The sequence below is a fragment of the Meriones unguiculatus genome, chromosome 7 (genome assembly GCF_030254825.1).
Source record: "Meriones unguiculatus strain TT.TT164.6M chromosome 7, Bangor_MerUng_6.1, whole genome shotgun sequence".
Lineage (NCBI taxonomy): Eukaryota > Metazoa > Chordata > Mammalia > Rodentia > Muridae > Meriones > Meriones unguiculatus.
In genome coordinates this window covers 4,524,829-4,542,943 of record NC_083355.1, presented here as the reverse complement: position 1 = coordinate 4,542,943, position 18,115 = coordinate 4,524,829, and the positions used below count along the sequence as shown (strand labels likewise).

General features: G+C 49.5%; 1 protein-coding gene across 3 annotated transcripts in view; it reads left to right on the top strand.

Moving 5' to 3' along the window:
* The first annotated feature begins 4,590 nt into the window (after positions 1 to 4,590).
* Positions 4,591 to 18,115, top strand: part of Pgs1 (phosphatidylglycerophosphate synthase 1) — a 36,681-nt gene continuing 23,156 nt past the window's right edge. For 2 of the 3 annotated variants that reach the window (XM_060386310.1, XM_060386311.1), the window contains exons 1-2: positions 4,591 to 4,760; positions 15,874 to 16,063. In XM_060386310.1, coding sequence (XP_060242293.1) covers positions 4,627 to 4,760; positions 15,874 to 16,063 — 324 coding nt within the window. In that variant the 5' untranslated portion in view covers positions 4,591 to 4,626. The remainder of the gene's footprint in view (positions 4,761 to 15,873; positions 16,064 to 18,115) is intronic. The other variant, XM_021640078.2, reaches the window with a different exon arrangement.

Genomic DNA, 18,115 nt, shown 5'->3' with positions numbered 1-18,115 from the left:
GTAGTGAGCTCTGCCCTACCTCACGCAGCTCATCTCGGCCCCGTTGTCATCTGGGCAAGTCTCATCTCTCACCAACCAACTCAGACAAGGTCTTGGAGCAGAAAGAATGTACTTTCTGTCACTGTGCAAATGGAAGCAGTTAAAAATTGACCCAGGGACGATGCCGGCCTTTAATTCTAGCACTCTAAACCCCCTGTGAGTTCAAGGACAGCTTGGTCTACAGAGCAAATTCCAGGACATCCAAGGCTACACAGAGAAACCCTGTTTCAAAAAACAAAACAAAACAAATAAAATTGCTCCAAGATCAGAGGATCCTATTCTGGTTCCCAGCTCTCACAGGGTGGCTTACACCAACCGGAACCCCAGTTCTAGGGACTCTTAGCCCTCCGGACAGCAGGCGTGCAAGGTACACATAAACGTGCAGACAAGACACTCATAAATAACAAATAATTTTTGGAGGGTGGGCTTTGAGACTGGGTTTTTCTGTGTAGCTCTGCTGTCCTGGAACTCTCTCTGTAGAGCAGGCTGGCCTTGAACTCAGACATCTGCTTGCCTCTGCCTCCTGAGTGCTGAGATTAAAAGTACACCATCAGCCCCGAATTTCGAAAACAAAATTTAAAGATTATTTCGTGAGTGTTGACAGTTAATAGCTGCCGAGGTAGCAGGTGTCATTATCGTCAATGGTGAGACCACTAACAAGTTGCCCCGAGGCAACTCAGGGGCTAACAGACATGAGAGTAGGAGGGGCCGTGTTGGGAAGAAGGCTTTCAGTGGGAGAAGAAAGAGGAGGGGAGACAGGGTGACACGGAAGAAGGACTAACATCTACTGTTTATGTGTGTGAAACTGTCAATGGAAAAAAAAAAGATTATTTTAAAAATAAAGGCTTTGCTGAGTGTGGTGATGCAGGCCTTTAATCCCAGCACTCAGGAGGCAGAGGCAGGTAGCTCTCTGAGTTTGAGGCCAGCCTAGTCTACAGAGTGAGCTCCAGGACAGCCAGGGCTACACAGAGAAATCTTCTCTGGAAAAGCCAAAAATAGATAGATACATGATAGCTAGATTGCTAGCTAGCTAGCTAGCTAGCTAGCTAGATACAGATATAGATAGATAGATGACAGATAGATAAGATAGCTGGAGAGATAGCTTAGCAGTTAACAGCACCTGTTGCTCTTGCAAAGGACCAGGGTTTAGTCCCCAGCATGCACCGGATGGCTCAAAACCATCTATAATTCCAGCTCCGGGGGATCTGATGCCGTCCTCTAACGTACATAGGCACAAGGCATGTGTGTATGTATATGTGTGTGTGTGTTTGTGCACATCATGCATACAGACATGCAGCAAAACCCTCTACATATAAAATAAATCAAAAAAAATTAAAAATGAATTTTAAAAGTTGCTTCATCTTTGAAAGTCAGCATGTAAGATTTGGAATCTCTAAGATATCCATGTCCTGGAAGAGTCATGGCTGCTTCACTCTGCTTATGACTCTTGTTTCAGAGTACCCATGAAGCTAGAGGCTCTTGGTATATGGTTTTGGAAGGGGCTGGGACCATCTCCTTCTCCTGTGTTTACACAAAATGGAACCATTTATCAGTTTCATTTGCCATGCAGTCAATATCATTGTTTTGAATTACAATTTGTTTTAAAGGAGAATTTCCCAGCGAGCCAACCCTATGGTCCAGGTGCCGCCTCACACAGCAAAGAACCACCAAGAAAGCAGTGAACCTTCTTCTCTTTCAGGGTGATGAGGATGCTCTGTGGTCCCCTACCCCCACCCCTGAGCATGGTGGCGACAGTGCAGCTGTTAGCTGTGTGTTTACTCTGTATCTCCCGTGACAGGCTGAAGGCACCGACATCTCATCCTGGTTACTGGAAGTTAGGAAATCTGATGATTCACCATCTCTAATATGGAAGAGCTAAATCAGATTCTACCTGGTATTTGTACAACTATATGTGCTTAAAAATTAAAGGCAATCTGAAGTAATCACTGCCTGTAACTGATCCAGAAGGTCACAGACATCACTAGCTGATCCTTGAGAACATCCCAGTCTCCTAAATGAAGTGGATGAAGTGGTTTTCTATCTATCTATCTATCTATCTATCTATCTATCTATCTATCTATCTATCTATCTATCTATCTATCTGTTTTTTGAGGTTTCTCTGTGTAGCCTTGGCTGTCCTGGAATTCTCTTTGTAGATCAGGCTGGCCTCGAACTCTCAGAGATCTGTTCTCCTACGTCTGCCTCCCTGAGTTCTGGGATTAAAGGCCTGTGCCACCACTGCCCAGCTTGTTCTGTTTGTTTGTTTCCTTGCTTTTTGAGACAGGGTCTTATTATATAGCTCTGGCTGTCCTGGAGCTTACTTATGTAGGCCAGGCTGGCCTCAGACTCAAAGTGCTCTGCCTGCTTCTGTCTGTCATGTGCCAAGATTTAATTTTTTCAAAATTACATTTTTTTAGGTAGAGGTTCATGCATCCCTAGCTGGTTTTGAACTCACTTTGTTGCAACAAATGATTTTTAACTCCTCATCCTCTTGTCTTCTATCTCCCAAGTTCTGGGTTCTGCCCTATTCTTTCTTTTGTTCTTCCTTTTCTTTTTTTCTTTTCCTTTTCTTTTTTCTTTTTTGCCTCCTTAGGGCTGGTGAGGGGCTAGAATTACAATTGTGGGCTACTATGCTTGCATGAGATTGTCTTTGTACTACTTTTTGCTAATATTTTTGTTATTTTAAAAATCAGCATAACATTTAAAAACCAGTATAACATATATTGTTGTTGTTAGGTGTGTACATGTGTGATCTGAAGGAGGTCAGAGCACAGTTTCACATGGCAAGCACATTTATCCATTGAGCTACCTTGCTGGCCTCTCCCTTTTTATTTTATTTCATTTAAATTCCTCCATGTTCGTTTGTTTCCTGTGAGAAGCAGGCACACACAGGCTGTGGAAAGCATGTGGAGCAATGGTAAGCTGGTGAGGCAGCTCTCTTTCCTACTGTATGTGTTCTGGGCTCAAACTCAAGTTTTTAGCCTTGGCAGCAAGCACCTTTATCTACTGAACCATTTTGCCAGCCCCTGGCAGTTTTGTAAGTAATGCCACTAAGTAGCCTTTTAGGATACCACTTTTCACGGAGATATGACCATCCAATGTACTGATACACCTCAGCGTATCTAACCAACTCCTTTAAAAATTATTTTATGCACATTAATGTGAAGGTGTCAGATCCCTTGGTATTGGGGTTACAGACAGTTGTGAGCTGCCATGTAGGTGCATGGAAATTGAACCCAGGTTCTTTGGAAGAGCAGACAGTGCTCTTAACCACTGAGCCATCTCTCCAGTCCCTAACCAGCCCCTTTACTGCGATTATTTCTACATTTTTTTTTTTTTTGAGACAGAGTTTCGCTGTGTAGCTTTGGCTGTCCCGGAACTTGCTCTACAGAGCTGAGAGCCAGGCTGTCCTGGAACTCATGCTCATGCTGCTGGAATTAAAGATGTGCACTGCCATCTGGGCCAGCACCACCATCTTCATGCTGTTTCCACTTTTTCTTTCTTTCTTTCTTTCTTTCTTTCTTTCTTTCTTTCTTTCTTTCTTTCTCTCTCTTTCTTTCTCTTTCTCTCTCTTTCTTTCCCCTTCCTTCCTTTCTCTCTCTCTCTCTCTTTTTTTTTTTTAAATAGGGTTTCTCTGTGTAACAGCCTTGGCTGTCTGGAACTCACTTTGTAGACCAGGTTGGCCTCAAACTCACAGAGATCCGCCTGCTGCTGCCTCCTAAATGCTGGGATTAAAGGCGTGTGCCACCACCGCCTGCCTCCGCACTTTCAATAATGGGAGAAATGCTGAGATAAATATTCTTGTGCGAATGTGTCGTTAATTCCCTGGGATATTTTGGTGGAAGTTAATTCAGACTTTTAGCGTGAGAGTCACAGTTTTAACCCCACATCGTCTTTGGGGTAAACAGAATTCTGATGTTTTATAATGTTTCTAGTTTCTAAGTTCCAGCCTAAGTAAGCCAGGGAAGGAATCAGTGGCAGTAGGTCTGACAGGTGGCAGAGGAGGGTCAGGCCTCAGGTGCTTAGCTGACACCATCCTGGGGCGATGCAGGCGAATTCGGAGCGCAAGTCAGGTTAGGGTGCTGGGCTGTCACTAGAATCCTTCCTCTGGGAGTCAGGCAGGTAAGTGCAGGGCGCAAGGCGGCCAGCTGTCAACATGACAGATGTCAGGGCGCTGGGATGTCACTAACACCCTCCCTCCTGGACCCTCGTGTGAGCGCAGGGCAGCAGTTGAGTCTGACGGGTGTCAGGGAGCTGAGCATCCTTCCTTCCTCTTGGAGCAAGGTCGGTGAGTGCAGGGCGCAGGGCAGCAGCTATCAATCTGACAGAATTCGGGGCACTGAGCTGTCACCAGCATCCTCCCTCTTGTACCCTCAGGTGAGTCAGGACCGGGGCCTACTCTGCCTGCCCTTGACCTCCGTCCCTGGAGCTACACCGTGCCCCAGAAAGGACACAGAGGCTAGGACTAGGCAGTACAGTCTCAGCGCAGCCCCTGTGGTCGCTCCTGCGCCTGCGCACTGGATCCGTGTCCGCGCTCCCACTGTCAATAAAGTTCTCGCGCGCCGGAAGCGGAAGCGGCGGGTCTCCATGGCGGCGCCGGCAGCGGGCCCGGTGTTCTGGAGGCGGCTGCTGGGTCTGCTGCCTGGTCGGCCCGGGCTGGCTGCACTCCTGGGCCGCCTCTCCGACCGTCTGGGCAGGAGTCGGGAGCGCCGGCGCCGGAGGTGAGGGATCGGACGGGACGGGACGGGCAGGGGCCTCGCCGCCTCCTCGCGTGCTGGCGGCTCAGCCGTGGTCCCCGTGGGCGTGCACCGTGCAGGAGCCACCCGCGGCGCGCTTGGGGCTGCGGCCGGGGACCCCGGGGCGAAGGCTGTTATCCTCCGGCCCCGCGGGGTGAGTGGCAGGCAGTCTGTGTTAACGCGGTGACTTGGCGGGAGTGAATCAGCCTGGCGGGGACCGGGTGCGAGCGGCCTTTCTCACATCCTGCCGGGGACGTTTCTCAATCCTGACTCAGTCGGCACTCAGGCTGGTGAAGAGGAAACTCTCGGAACCCTTTCTACGCGCTTTCAAAAGGCCTGTTTCTGGAAAAGTACTGAAGTGGGTTGTGTAAGCGCTGAAGTAGGCTTTGAAGCAGCTTGTTCGGGCTGTGGTCCTTCAGAGTAAACATTTGCTAAGAACAAGCTCAACCAAGAGGCCCGATGCTGTTGTTAATATTTAGAAAAAAGAAAAAAAAAAAAACTGTGATTCTCTTGTGAGCATATGTTTAGAGACATTGGTTTGAACGAAAGCTTTGAACCTACTTCATTAGTTGAAGTATTGTTCAGCGTTTTAATTTTATAGGTATATATCTTTTGGTGTTGGGTCTCAAACCCAGACTCTTATGGACGCTATCACAGAGACACATCTGGCACTCACTCTCTCTTTCTCAAATAATTAATTTTTGCATGCGTCATGCCGCTCAGGTGGTGGCAGGGGATGACTTTTGGAAGTTGGTTCTCTTTTACCATGTGAGTTCAGGCAAGCTCGCTAGCCCCCAGTTCTCATGTATCCCAGACTGGCCTGAAACTGGCTAAGTAACTCAGGCTAGCCTATCGCTCCTGATGCTCTGGAAACACAGGTGTGACCAATAATGGTCTATGTTTGTTCATGGGTACAATCTCTTGTGTTGGTTCTAGATGTGCAGCGCAGAGTAACAGAGGGAACTTGCCAGCCAAAGCCCAGATTTGACTTAGAGGAACTTCCAGGTGACAGAATCGAGGCAGAAAGGAAGTCTTGGATGCCTACAGATCAGAATGGCTCAAGTTTCCCTCTGGAGAGGGCCCCCTGGAGGTGGCCACTCTGTTCCCTAACTGGCTCAGCCAAAGACCTGGTCACTTTATAAAGTCAGGTGATGCTTACATCATGCTGTCAGACCACTGAAAAGTGGAGTTTAAGGTTTTGAAAGTTGAGCCTGATGAAAGATGGGCGCTTTAGGAAGCCTTGTTAATTTCCCCTATGTTTTTAGACATTACCAATCATTGTTCAGCATTGGTGTTGATGACTGACCTTTTCTTTTTAAAGGACCGGGACTCTTGTAGCCCAGGTTAGTTTCAGACTTGCTTTGTAGCTGAAGATGATTTTGAACTTTTAATCTTTTTGTCTACAACCCGAGTGCTGGGATTATAGGCATGTTTCAGTGTGTCACTGTGCCCAATTTATGTTGTGCTAGGGGTCATTTCCAGGGCTAGGCAGATACTTTACCAACTGAGCCTTGTCCCCATGTCTTGTAACCCAGGTTAGCCTTAAACTGTGTCCTCCTCCTCTTAGACTAAGAGAGGACTAAGACTCCTTAGCACAGGGGTCACAGGCTTGTCCCACCAGCTGAAAATGTCTTTCTCTCCCCTGTTCTATCTTTTTTTTTTTTTTAAATTGGAAAGTCTTTATTGTGTGTGCATATGTGCATCCCAGGAATTGAACATAGGTCATCAGGCTTGGTTGCAGACACCTTTACCTCATTGGCCCCTTTGAAAGATAGAGGAAAAAAAAAAGCTAATTAGTTTGTTTGCAGGTATATAGCTGGCTGAACTCTGTGTAGACCAGGGTGGCCTTAAACTCTTACCTTTCTCTGCCACAGAGTCTGGGGTTAAAGGTGGGTGCCACCGCACTCAGACCAAGCTTTTATTTTTATTTTTAATTATGTGTGTCTCTGTGTTATTGCATGTGAGTGCAGAGTCCCCTGGAAAAGGACACTGGATCCCATGGAGCTAAAGTTACAGGCAGTTCTAAGACTCAAAGTTAAGTCCTCAAGAGCAGTGGCCACTGTTAACCACTGTGCTCTCTCCAGCCTGTTAATGTATGTTAAGACAGGATCTCACTATGGAGCTGTGAGGGCTGTCCTAGGGCTGTCCTAGAACTCTGAAGTAGTCCGGGCTGTCTTCTTAAATTGTTTTTCTCTTTTTTTTGAGGCAGGGTTGAAGGTAGCCCAGCCCGACTCAGTCTAGCTGTGTAGTTAAGGGCGGCCCACCTCACCTTCTGGATGGGGGTTGCAGGTGCAGTGAGGGTAGTGTACCTTGGTTTTACAGGACTCTTGTTTGTTTGAGACAGCATCTCCTTTTCCTAGGCTGGCCTTGAACTAGCTGTGGCTGAAGGTGCCCTGGAACTCCTGATTTTGGGATTGCAGACATGCGCCCCACACTCACTGACCTTCCCACAGCGGTTGCAGCACATGTGGCTCCGTATTTCTAAGCCAGAAGATCAAGTCTACAGTTAGTGGGGTCTCGGCGGGGCTTTGAGTGACAGGTTTCTCTGAGTCAGAGAATGAGTTCTTGGCTATGCATTCAGAAGCTCTTGTTTTACAGTTCTTGTGGGTAAGGATGGGGATTCCTGTTTCCACCAGTGAGTGACCCTGCAGGTTTTTGACCCCGCCTCTGCCTTGTTTGGCTTGCAGCTTTTTCTGGTTCTCTGGGGCCCTCGTGTTTGGCATTATTCATGTCAGTTGTGGCCACTCACTCTCAGCTGCTGGCTTTCGAATCTTCTCCATTGTTCCACAGCACCTCCCAAGCCCTCGTTCCCCGAATGGTGTGGTTTCTTGTAATTCTGTGATCACTGATTCATTGATAATAACTCTGTGTAGTCATGAGCTTAAGTTATTTTAGATTCTGGCTTGCCAGTCTGACTCAGCCGTTGGGGGCTTGGTGAATCCTTGTGGCCAGCAGGAGGAACGGTTTTTCACCGCGTGGTTTCCTTTCAGGCTTAGAGGTGCCTGTAGAGACTGGAGAACAGAGAAAATCATTTCTTATTAGTGATCTTGAAATACTGTTGCTTTCTCTGAAGCCAGTGTCTGACTCACCATCAGCAGGAGAAGTAGATAGTTCATTTCTTCCTCATGGGGTTGGGTCACTGCTCCTCTAGGTTCTCAGTGAGAGAACGACACAGCCCTGCCTTTAAAGTGCCCTGACCTGTGAGCAGACAGTTCCAGGAAAGCGGGGTGGAAGGTCTTGGTGGCACCCAGGAAACGCTTCTGAGGTTATAGAAGGCCCCTGGTGGCAGATCCCAGAGCTGTTTGGAGTGAAGGGAAGAAGGGAGAGTAGAGAGTTCAGGGGGAATGATGTGAACAAGAGGGACAGACAGTATTTGAAACGTTTTTAGCAGCTGATGAAGGGTTGCTAGGTAGGAGAGGAGCTTGGAGCAAGTCAGCCTCCCGGGCCAGAGACCTAGGGAGGCAAATTTTAGTCCTTGTGTTATTTCTTTTGTGAATAGTACAGGCCTGAGATTTGGGGGTGGAGGTGCTATGTTTCAGGGACAGTGGCAGTAGAAGAGTCAGTCCTGCACTGGGTGTGTGGAGTGATGTTGAGGTAGGTCAGGTGACCAAGTGCTTGGATTGTAGCACCTCACTGAACTGGATGATGGTAAGGTCATCTGTGGCTCCTGAGCTGCATCCATGCAGGTGGACGTGCTCAGTGCTCAGGAGAGGCCTAGGCCTCGATGGAGGGGTTTGGGGCTAGTAGTGCACAAAACGGGCTCCTTAACGAGAGCAGATGGGAAATGAGAGGTTGTTTGTTTACCATCTTGAGTTTGTTTGCCACACAAGGGCCTGTCCCTTTGGGGCTATAGATTTCCCTTTAAGACTATGTTTAGTTTAGCTACAGGTATAACAAAATCTTGTTTTCTTTTGTTTTTCGAGACAGGGTTTCTCTCTGTAGCCTTGGCTGTCCTGGACTCGCTTTGTAGACCAGGCTGACCTTGAACTCATAGAGATTTGCCTGCCTCTGCCCAGTTGCTGGTATTACAGGCACATTCCACCGTGCACAGCTGTATAACAGAATCTTGATCTTTTAAACTTAAGCCTGTTTTCTTTATGGAGGGACCAGAGAGACAGAGACACTGACTGTTCCTAATTTTTCTGACTTGTGAGAGGGAAACAGGTACGACAGAAGGGTCTTTCAATGGGAGCTTCTTACGTTGTGATGGAAGGTTAGTGGACATTCTGACAAACTTCTACGCTGAGGAACCATCACATTCCAGCAGTTACTGTTCTTTGACCATTTCTGATGTGGGGGCTTAGCCTTTCCAACTCACTAGAGCTCTGTCTCTTTGTTTCAGTTTGTGACAAAAGGTCTCAGGTAGCCCAGGCTAGCTTCAAACTCGGTATGTCATTGAGGATGACCATGAATAACTGATCCACTTGGCCTGCGAGTGCTTATGCTTTAGTGGACGTATGGCTTTAGTGAGTTCGTCAAAGTTTTTTGGTTGCACTGGCTTTGAACACAGGGCCTTTGCACATGCTGAACCAGCACTGTACCAACGAGCTTGTCCTCAGTCTCAGTCCACTCTTGGTGTATTATTTATGGCAGTTAGAGAGGGTTGGTGGGAAATGATCTGGAATCAGAGAGTTCAGATGTGACCTTGTTTGAGCTAATCCTAGTACTGGAGTTTCAGCTGCCTCACTTGCTGTGGCTTGGTAAGTTGCTATGACAGTGCCCCTGAGTGTGCTTTAGCTGGGGTAAATGGCTTCCAGCTGGACATGTGCTGCCAGGCAGATGGAGAACAACCTGGGATTAAAATGCTCCGATAGCTAAGCCTCTTGTAAATACTGAGAAATGAGGAAGGGAGGCAGCCTGGCGGGAGCCCAGAGCCAGTGGACATGGCTGCTGCTGGCATGCCTCATTAGCTTTGAGGACGGTTCAGCTCTCCAGTCCCCCAATGCCATTGATTTCCTTTTGGCTTGTGGTCAGTGTGTAGCTGGGTGCTGGCAGCTGGGCCTCTGGAGCAGTACTTGCTGGGGGAGTCCAGCGGCCACGGTCTTGAGTAACCTGCAGCATCACTTCCCTTGCTGGGGCTTAGACTGCAGAAGCCAGGAAGGGCCTCTGCTGTCAGGGCTGCAGGAAGTGCAGACTTCTCAGGAAGTTATGACTGTTGCTCTTCTCATCAGTTACATTTTACATTTAAATGTATGACGGGTAGGGGGGCGGGCAGAGGGTGGACTTTTCTTAAAAAGTAGTTTCTGAAAATGGGATGACCAAATACCACAGTTTCTTCTAAAGACTTTTTTTCCCTCGGGGGAAAGCATTTGGGCAGATTTGACTGGGATCCTGTCAGTATGTGCCAGGAACCCTCTTGTTTCCCAGAGGGAGTGAACCCTGAGGCCTGTGTGCAGGACAAAGCATTCTTGGCCATGGTGGGTTCTATGTTAGGCTCAGCAGGCAGGCTGGCCTCTAGCTTCACAGCACTCTGTCCAAAGCTGTGCACGTTGACTACAGCTTGTGCCTGTCTGAAGGCCTGTCCTCAGTCCAACAAACGCCATCTTGGGGCATTCAGCTGTGCCCGCTTGAGAAGATCATCCCGGCTGGGCTTGTTGACTGGCCACACTCCTCACAGAAGGTCAGGGAGGGTCAAGAGACCCCACCTGAGTAAACAGTCCCTCCATTAACACCTGCTGCACGCACTGGTGCTCACGCTGCACACGGCCTTGGAGAGGGCAGGGGCTGTAGCTGGGGAAGGCTACGGATGGGGGCTCCAGCCATTTTCCTTGCTTCTGGTGGGGGCTTTGTGGCGAGCACACACACTTCAGTGAGTAACCTCTCCCCTGTGCTCTGTCAGGAAGCCCACTAAATTCATTTACTCACCTAGACTGCCCTTTGGTGCTTTTGTGTCTTGGTTTGTTGTTGGGACTTTGCATCTCCCTGGGAAGGAACTTTAGTCCCAGTGTTCCACTGGTGGTAGGTAGCACTAGGGACTATGGCTGCAGGGGTGTTGAGGGGCCACAGAGGGTAAAGTGAGACAGTAGTGTGCCTGTAGGGTTTGCCTTTCTGCATTGCCTCCCTCTACTGAGAATGGAGGAGCTAGGCTGGGTCTTGCCATGGCCCACCCACGGGCAAGGCAAGCAGGAAGCCCTCAGTGCCCCCGTCCACTCAAGGGCATGTGGCTTTCTGTTGGCTGGCAGGTTGGCAGTTCTGAGCTCATTGATGCTCTCGGAGGGGTGTTGAGGGGGATGCCGTCCTGCCTGGACTCTGGCACACCAGGCTGATTCCGTCGTTGTTGGGGCCCAGAGAAGACTGTCCATACTGTGCTCTGGGCTCTGTGCCCTGTAGATCTTGGGATGGTGGGGAGAAGCCTCTTTCTCTGCTTAGCCCACTCTTCTGCTCACCGTGCCCCTTCTGCAGGACCTTGCTGGTAGGGTTTCCTGGTCATTCCTGAGTTCAGGGAGTTTGTTTGCAGTGTCTACGGGAAGCTTTAAATCTGTTGGCTGAACCTTCGCCTAGAGTCAGGTATCCTATGGGTGTGGCCTGAGCAACTAATTGTGAGACCATGCTGTCCTCTGTCCTTGGGCTTCAGGCTGAGGGTGGCTTTGTGCTGTTGGTCCCTAATGCTGAGACGCCTATCATGTATGCTCCTAGGCGTCAGGTGGAGGGGTCACCAGCCTGCAGGCCCTGTTTTCTGTTCCCTGGGCATTCCAGGGGGAAGGAGGGGCCTTCAGAGAGACAAGGCCCACAGTACCTTCCTTTTCCGAGTGATTAGAACTGGGTGCCACTTCCTTCTTCGAGTGCTTAGAACTGGGTGTTAGATGGTATCTAGAAAGAGATGACTTAGGGGAATCAGCTGTAGATGTGGAAACTGCCTGTGTGGTGGCTTGCTTCCCTGAACGTGAGCATGATGGTTCAGTTCTTTGTAATCATGCCTCTGCCTCAGAGCTCCCAGGCTTAGTTTTCAACGGGACATGTTTGCTTGTTTGTTTGTTTGTTTTTCCTAAATTCCTTTTTTATATTGTGTTTGTCTTTCTATGTATGAGTACCACCAACTCACTATAGCCAGTTCCCTCCTTCTGGCATACGAGTTCCAGGGTATTGAACTCAGGTTGTCCAGCTCAGCAGCAAGGGGCCTTTACCACTGACTCAGGGCGTACGGCGTGTGGTTTCTTAGTAAACCTCCTGGCTCAGGAATCACTTGTGCAGGTGGGTGGCCCCTGGAGACTTGATTCCTGTACAGTGGGGCTGCTGCTGGTGTGGGGACAAGCAGGAGTTTCATTATGGGAAGCCAGGAGTCGGCCTCCACGATTCTGGTCCTAGAGTGGACGGAGCTGCTGCCTTTCACTAGGACTTGAGCTCCTCCAGTCCAGATGGGTCTCTTGTGTGTGCTGTAGGGGGCTCTTGATGCTCACTGCCTTTGCTGATGTGCTGCTCCGTGAACGTTTGAAAGCCACATCAAGTCTGGGGTGCCTCCACAGTGAATTGGCAAACCCTAATTGGCTCACAGCTCCTTCTTGCTCACAGAAATAAACCTGTCAGTACACAGATTAAACAGGAAGCCAGTACAGAGCCTGCAACTTTTGGACTGAGGCCCTGGTGGAACATTCCCAGGGAGAGCTCGCCGGCAAGGGAGAGACCTGCTCAAGGTTGCCACCCCTTCAGCCACTGCCTGCCGTGCTGGCTGTTTAGGCCTGCCCTGATACTGTGTGGGATATGAGTATGGGTGCATACCGTCACTGGACTGCTTTCTGGACCTTTCCTTCTTTGTTTTCTTTCTTTCTTTCTCTCTTTCTCTCTTTCTCTCTTTCTTTCTCTTTCTCTCTTTCTCTCTCTCTTTCTCTCTTTCTTTCTTTCTTTCTTTCTTTCTTTCTTTCTTTCTTTCTTTCTTTCCTAATCTTTTCTTTCTTTTCTATATATATATATATTTTTTTTTTTTTTTCCTTGAGACAGGGTTTCTTTCTGTAGCCCTGCTATCCTGGACTAACTTTGTAGACCAGGCTGGCCTCAAACTCATAGAGATCTGCCTGCCTCGGCCTCTGGAGTGCTGGGATTAATGGCGTGTGTCACCACCTGGCTAGAAGTTTTCTGTTACTCAAGTTTCACCTTGCCCATAGCCCCCTCTCTTCAACGTGCAGTTTGAAACTTGCTGGTTTTTAAGATACTTTGAAGGTCGGCTGCCACAAGCCTCCAGCAGCTCCAGGTGTCTCCTGCCCCCTTTCCTTTGACCATATGTATCTTGACATTCATCCAGTCACCTTTAGAGTTTCCTCTTTGAGCTCTGTAATCCCAGGTGTGTGAGTTGGTGAGGCCTTCACAAGAAGGGGAGGCAGATGCTACCAGCTCTTCTTGGCTGTTTCCATAATGTGTGGTGAGTATTCACTCGATGACTTGAGTTTGGTTCCTACGCACTCTGGCCCTGTTCTGGATTGCCTGGTGTGGATGGGAGTTCCTCGTCTTTCTCTCTGTGAGCTGGTTGGCATCTCTCTGCTCACATGGTAGCCGTGTGGGGACTAAGGACTAGGCCCGGAGTGAAGCAGGAGAGCCCTGGTTCTTCCCCATACGATCTGCAGGGTGAGGGTGTGCTGTGGGATGGAGGCTCCTGCTGCACAGACAGGTTCCACTCACACATGTACCCAGTGGGGGCCTCCCAGGTTAGCTGTGACATTTTCCTATTTCCATGTCTCCCTCTTCCCTTTAAGGCCGGTCAGTGTGTGGGATATGGAGCAGCAGTCTCTTGTTCACGCTGTGGACTTTTATTTGCAAGCCAGCACCAAGGTGTGCCCTCACCTGCCATAGTGAGAGCAGGGAAACTGCTGCCCTCGTTCTCACCTCTGCATGAGTGGCCAAGGGCCCAGAGAGCTAGCATCTTCCACTGTTGACTAAAGTTTTCTTGGCAGTGAGTTGGCCATGACAGGCCGGTGGGCTTTCTGGGAAGTGCAGCTGGGGGCCATCTGGAGTGCAGCGCTGGAGCCCTGGGAGAGTCATTGCTGGAGCATGGGCCGAGCAGTGAGGTCATCTTCCTGGAATCCTCATTGAGCCCCAGGGTGCTATGGACATGCTGGACATGCTGCCCAGAACCCTCCTTGGCCACAGCTGGAAAGTGCTTCCTGCTGCTGTGCACAGCCTGGGATTTAGAGCAGTGTGTGTGGTTTTGGGGATGTGGGGGCAGGAGAGGCATGACTCAGTCTGGACACCTGAGGCCTTCCTGGGGTGTAGCTTTGTCTTTGTGCTGACAGGCTGGTGTTGGTGGAACCCTGGGAGGATGTGTGTCCAATAGCCAAGAGGCCCCTTGTCAAGCCAACACCTCGTAAGAAAACTCTTTCCCACTGTGTACTGCACACCTTCTTCCAAATCTGTGTAGTAAAGAGAAAATTTAATCTTTTTAGGTCCTTTAACAGAAGCCCTGTGAGTCATGAGTTTCTTCCAGGCTAACCTTGTTTCCAGTATCTGTAGGCAGGATTTAAAAAAAGAAAAAAAAAGTGTCTGAACCTGGCACAGTGGCGCATGCATGTAAACACAGCACTCTGGGAAGCAGAGGCACGTGGAACTATGTGAGTTTGAGGCCAACCTGGTCTACAAAGCAATTCTAGGACAGCCAAGACTACCCAGAGAAACCCTGTCTTCAAAACAAAACAAAACAAACAAGAAAGTCTATCTTTTATTTCTTCTTTGGCAATTTCATACTTTTATATACTGTGTCTTGACCTTGTCTATTCCCCAGAGGATCTTCATATCCTTTCCTTTTTTATTTTGATTATCTGAGCCTGTGTGTGCATGGGCCTGCAATGGACAGAAGAGGGTGTCGGATCCACTGGGCTGGAGTTGCAGCTGCTATGAGCTGCCTGGTGTGGCTCCTGCGCTGTCCCCCTAGCTGTTGAGCTGCACCCCAGCCCCCCTCTTCCCACTTCTCCTTTGTTGATATGAAGACCGAGTCCTTAGTGCTGCCTGCTGGAATGCTGACTGATCTTGGTGGTTTGATCTTGTGCTGGTAACTGTGGCTGCTGTGAGCAACTTCAGGGGTGCAGCAGCCATGTCACGTCCAGAAGACAGTATGTCACAGCACTCCTCATCACCAGCTCTTCAGTCCTTTCTGCTGGCTTCCTGGATGTTATGTTCTCTGAGCCTTGGTGGGATTGATAGAGATGTCCATTTTAGGGTTGAACACTCAGCAGTCACTTATTCTCAGCTCTCCTGTCAGTTACAGGTCTCTTCATTAACAGGTGGCCACTACAGAAAGGTTTCTTTGGCCAAGGCTGAGAGCAAGCCATGGATATTTAGAAGGCTATTTAAAAGCATTTCCATTTAGTAAATAAAACAAAAACAACAAGACCAAGAAAACAGTAATAGTTTCTCCTTAGGACCCATGACTTCCCAAGCCATGGGAAGACCTTTGATCAGGTTTACAGGACCTCGAATGAATTCCTTCCAGTGGCACAGGTCTCACATCTGAACATAAGGTTTCCCCTAACTTTTATGCCACTGTTGCATGGTGGGCACATTTTGCCCTACAGGTCAGTATAGTAGCCTGCAGGAGTCACTCCTGGGTAAGACTGTTGATGCTTTTTCTTCCCCAGAGATAAGCATAGCACCTTTCAGCACTGTTAAAGCCACCCGGAAATGGGGGTGGGGGGGGCGTTTCAGGTCAGTTCCAGATGGGTTTCTTTATGTCCTACAGCGAAGTGTCCTCAGCACTAGGGTCTTGCTATGTGGTTATGGGGACAACTAAGAACAGAACAATAGCCTGTGTTATTTGGGGGCCTCTGGGTCTTCCCTGACCAATAACCAATATAAGAGGTAGCCCACCAGTAGGCAGGGTTTTTCTGAGGTGGATTTGTGTTGAGGGGAAGATGGAATCGGGCAGGAACTTTGTGAGCTTTCTTGTTGCTGCTCTCAGTTGGTCCCTGAGTTATTGGGGAGTGACTTTATTTGGGTTTGTATGTAGGCATTGCTGCTTTGTTTGTGTAACACTGACCACTTAAGGTGCTGGGAAGAAGGAGGGCTTAAATTATATGGAAAAAAATCTGAAATGGCCAAAATTCTGTCTTCTGACAGAAATGGTCAGTCCTCAGAGGTATTTGACAGAGGTAACTCACTTGCGTGTTTCTTTAAACAGGTCACCATGGCTGTTACTGGCTCCCCTGTTGTCCCCAACTGTCCCTCAGGTGACCTCCCCTCCTTGCTGCCTTTGTCCCGAGGGCGTGCACAGGTTCCAGTGGATCAGAAACCTGGTCCCAGAGTTTGGAGTCTCCAGCTCGCACGTGAGGGTGCTTTCTTCCCCTGCAGAGTTCTTCGAGCTCATGAAGGTGAGTTGTGTGAGGGACCACGGACAGGAATTGGAGTGGGCTTTCAGGGTTTGGCATGTCCCGAACCCCTGTTGTAGACACTTGTGACACCCCTCTACTTAGCTGTGAGGTTTCACCCTCATCTGGAGTTGACTTGAGCTCCAGGCAGAAGCCTCCCTGGGTGGCTAGTGTCCCAGAGCAGGGAGGAATGACAGGACTAGACCCTGAGACTGGTGGCCAGCAGTCCCTCCATGCTAAGGATGATGGGGTCGTGCGTGAGGACTCTGCCCGGGTGGCAGCTTCATTATGGTAGCTGTACTGACTGGGAGATTCGAGGTGGGATCAGGTGAGTGTGTGCAGTGCCGCCTGGTGACTTCAAGTCAGGAGACATGTACTTTTTGGCCTCGAGTCCTGGCATCCTGCATCGCTGGGAGTCTGTCAGTGGTGTGTGCTTCCCTTTTTTTCCCGGTGGTGTCACCTATGGTTTGCTTTCTGTCATACTCAGGTTCACATCACGTGTCTAGTTCATGGTTTGACTACTAGCTAGAGTGAGGTAGTTCAACACTGATTAATCTTAACTATGTGAACTCTGAATCCATATTAGCAGTAGCTCTAGAATGGGGGTCTGCTGAGGCCGGTGGCCAGCAGGGTCCTGGGAGACCGCAGCACGGGGGTCACGGGGTGGTTCATCTCTGTAGAAAGTGAGCGCTTATCTGTGGAAAGCCCGCTGTCTCTCTCCTCTCATCCTCTGTCTGTGCTGATACACTTAGCTCCATTTCTGCCTGGTTTGTTCTTTCTCTTTTGTTTTTCTAGTCAGGCTTTCTCTGTGTAGCCTTGGCTGTCCTTGACTTACTTGGTAGACCAGGCTGTCCTTGAACTCATAGAGATCCATCTGCCTCTTCCTCTGCCTCCCCAAGTGCTGGGATTAAAAGGGTATGTCACCACGCCCGGCTGGCTGGTTCATTCTTTATGTGTGTGCCCATGGGCAGGGCTGAGCTGGGTTCATGCAGCATGGACCACAGACCATGGGTGTTTGCTGTCCTCACACCCTGCTTCTCTACCCTCTTCCTCATTGTGAGGACGATCCTGCAGTGTGCTCTCTGCTTGTCACTTGGAGAAACGGGTTATTCCAGGTGGTGGCTGACTGACAGCCTCTGTTGTCACATGGTGCTCTTCTGGTCAGGAGGCCGTGCTCTGCACTTGCCCACAGTGGTGAAGTGGAAGAATCCAAGGAGCAGCAGGGGCTGGCTCTGGGCTGAGAAGAGGCAAGGCCTTCTTTTCTTGTCCTTGTTCAAGAGGGCAGGCTGGAGGCCAGCAGGCTCTCATCACCTCAGGGCATGTGTGTGTGAAATGCCCTGGACAGACACTGCTCCCACTGGCCTCTGGCTGGTCCTGTGCCTGCCTTATGCAGGGGTTGACTGGGGTCCTGCTGTGATGTATACTTTGGTGGCTGGGGCCAAATTGACTGTGCTTATTGCTTTTTTCTTCACCTTCATTTCTACAAACTACATTTTAATAGACAACAAAACAAAGGAAGTAGCAGCCTGAGGATGTTGTTTGCTTTTTCCTGTGCCTAAGCATTTTCCAGGGGTGTGTTCATGCGTCTGTCTGGTCAGTGTGCCCAGCTTCCTGTGTGGGCAGTACTAGCTGGGGTGACATCGCTCCTTGAGATGCAGGCATGAGCCAGGCTGCTTGGCTCCCTCCTTCTAATTATGCTCTCCTGTGTCCTTTGACGTTGGTCTTATGCTGAGTCTTAAGCTGCCCCATCTGGCCCCTAACACAGTGTTAGCTGATCCTGTCTTGTCTTCCAAGAGCTGGTGTGACAGGTGTGATAGGTGTGCACTGCTGTCCTTTGTGTGCTTGCTGCCACCTCTGGGCGTCAGCTGCCTAGGATCTTGGAGGTGGAGTCTTTATTCTCCTGGGCTGGAGCAGAGCCTAGGGAGACTGGCTCTTGAGACAACTTGGGATGTGTTGGTTGTATTTTCCTGTGTGTGTGTGTGTGTGTGTGTGTGTGTGTGTGTGTGTGTGCGTGTGCGTGTGTGCGCGCGCGCGCGCGCGCATGCATTCATGCAC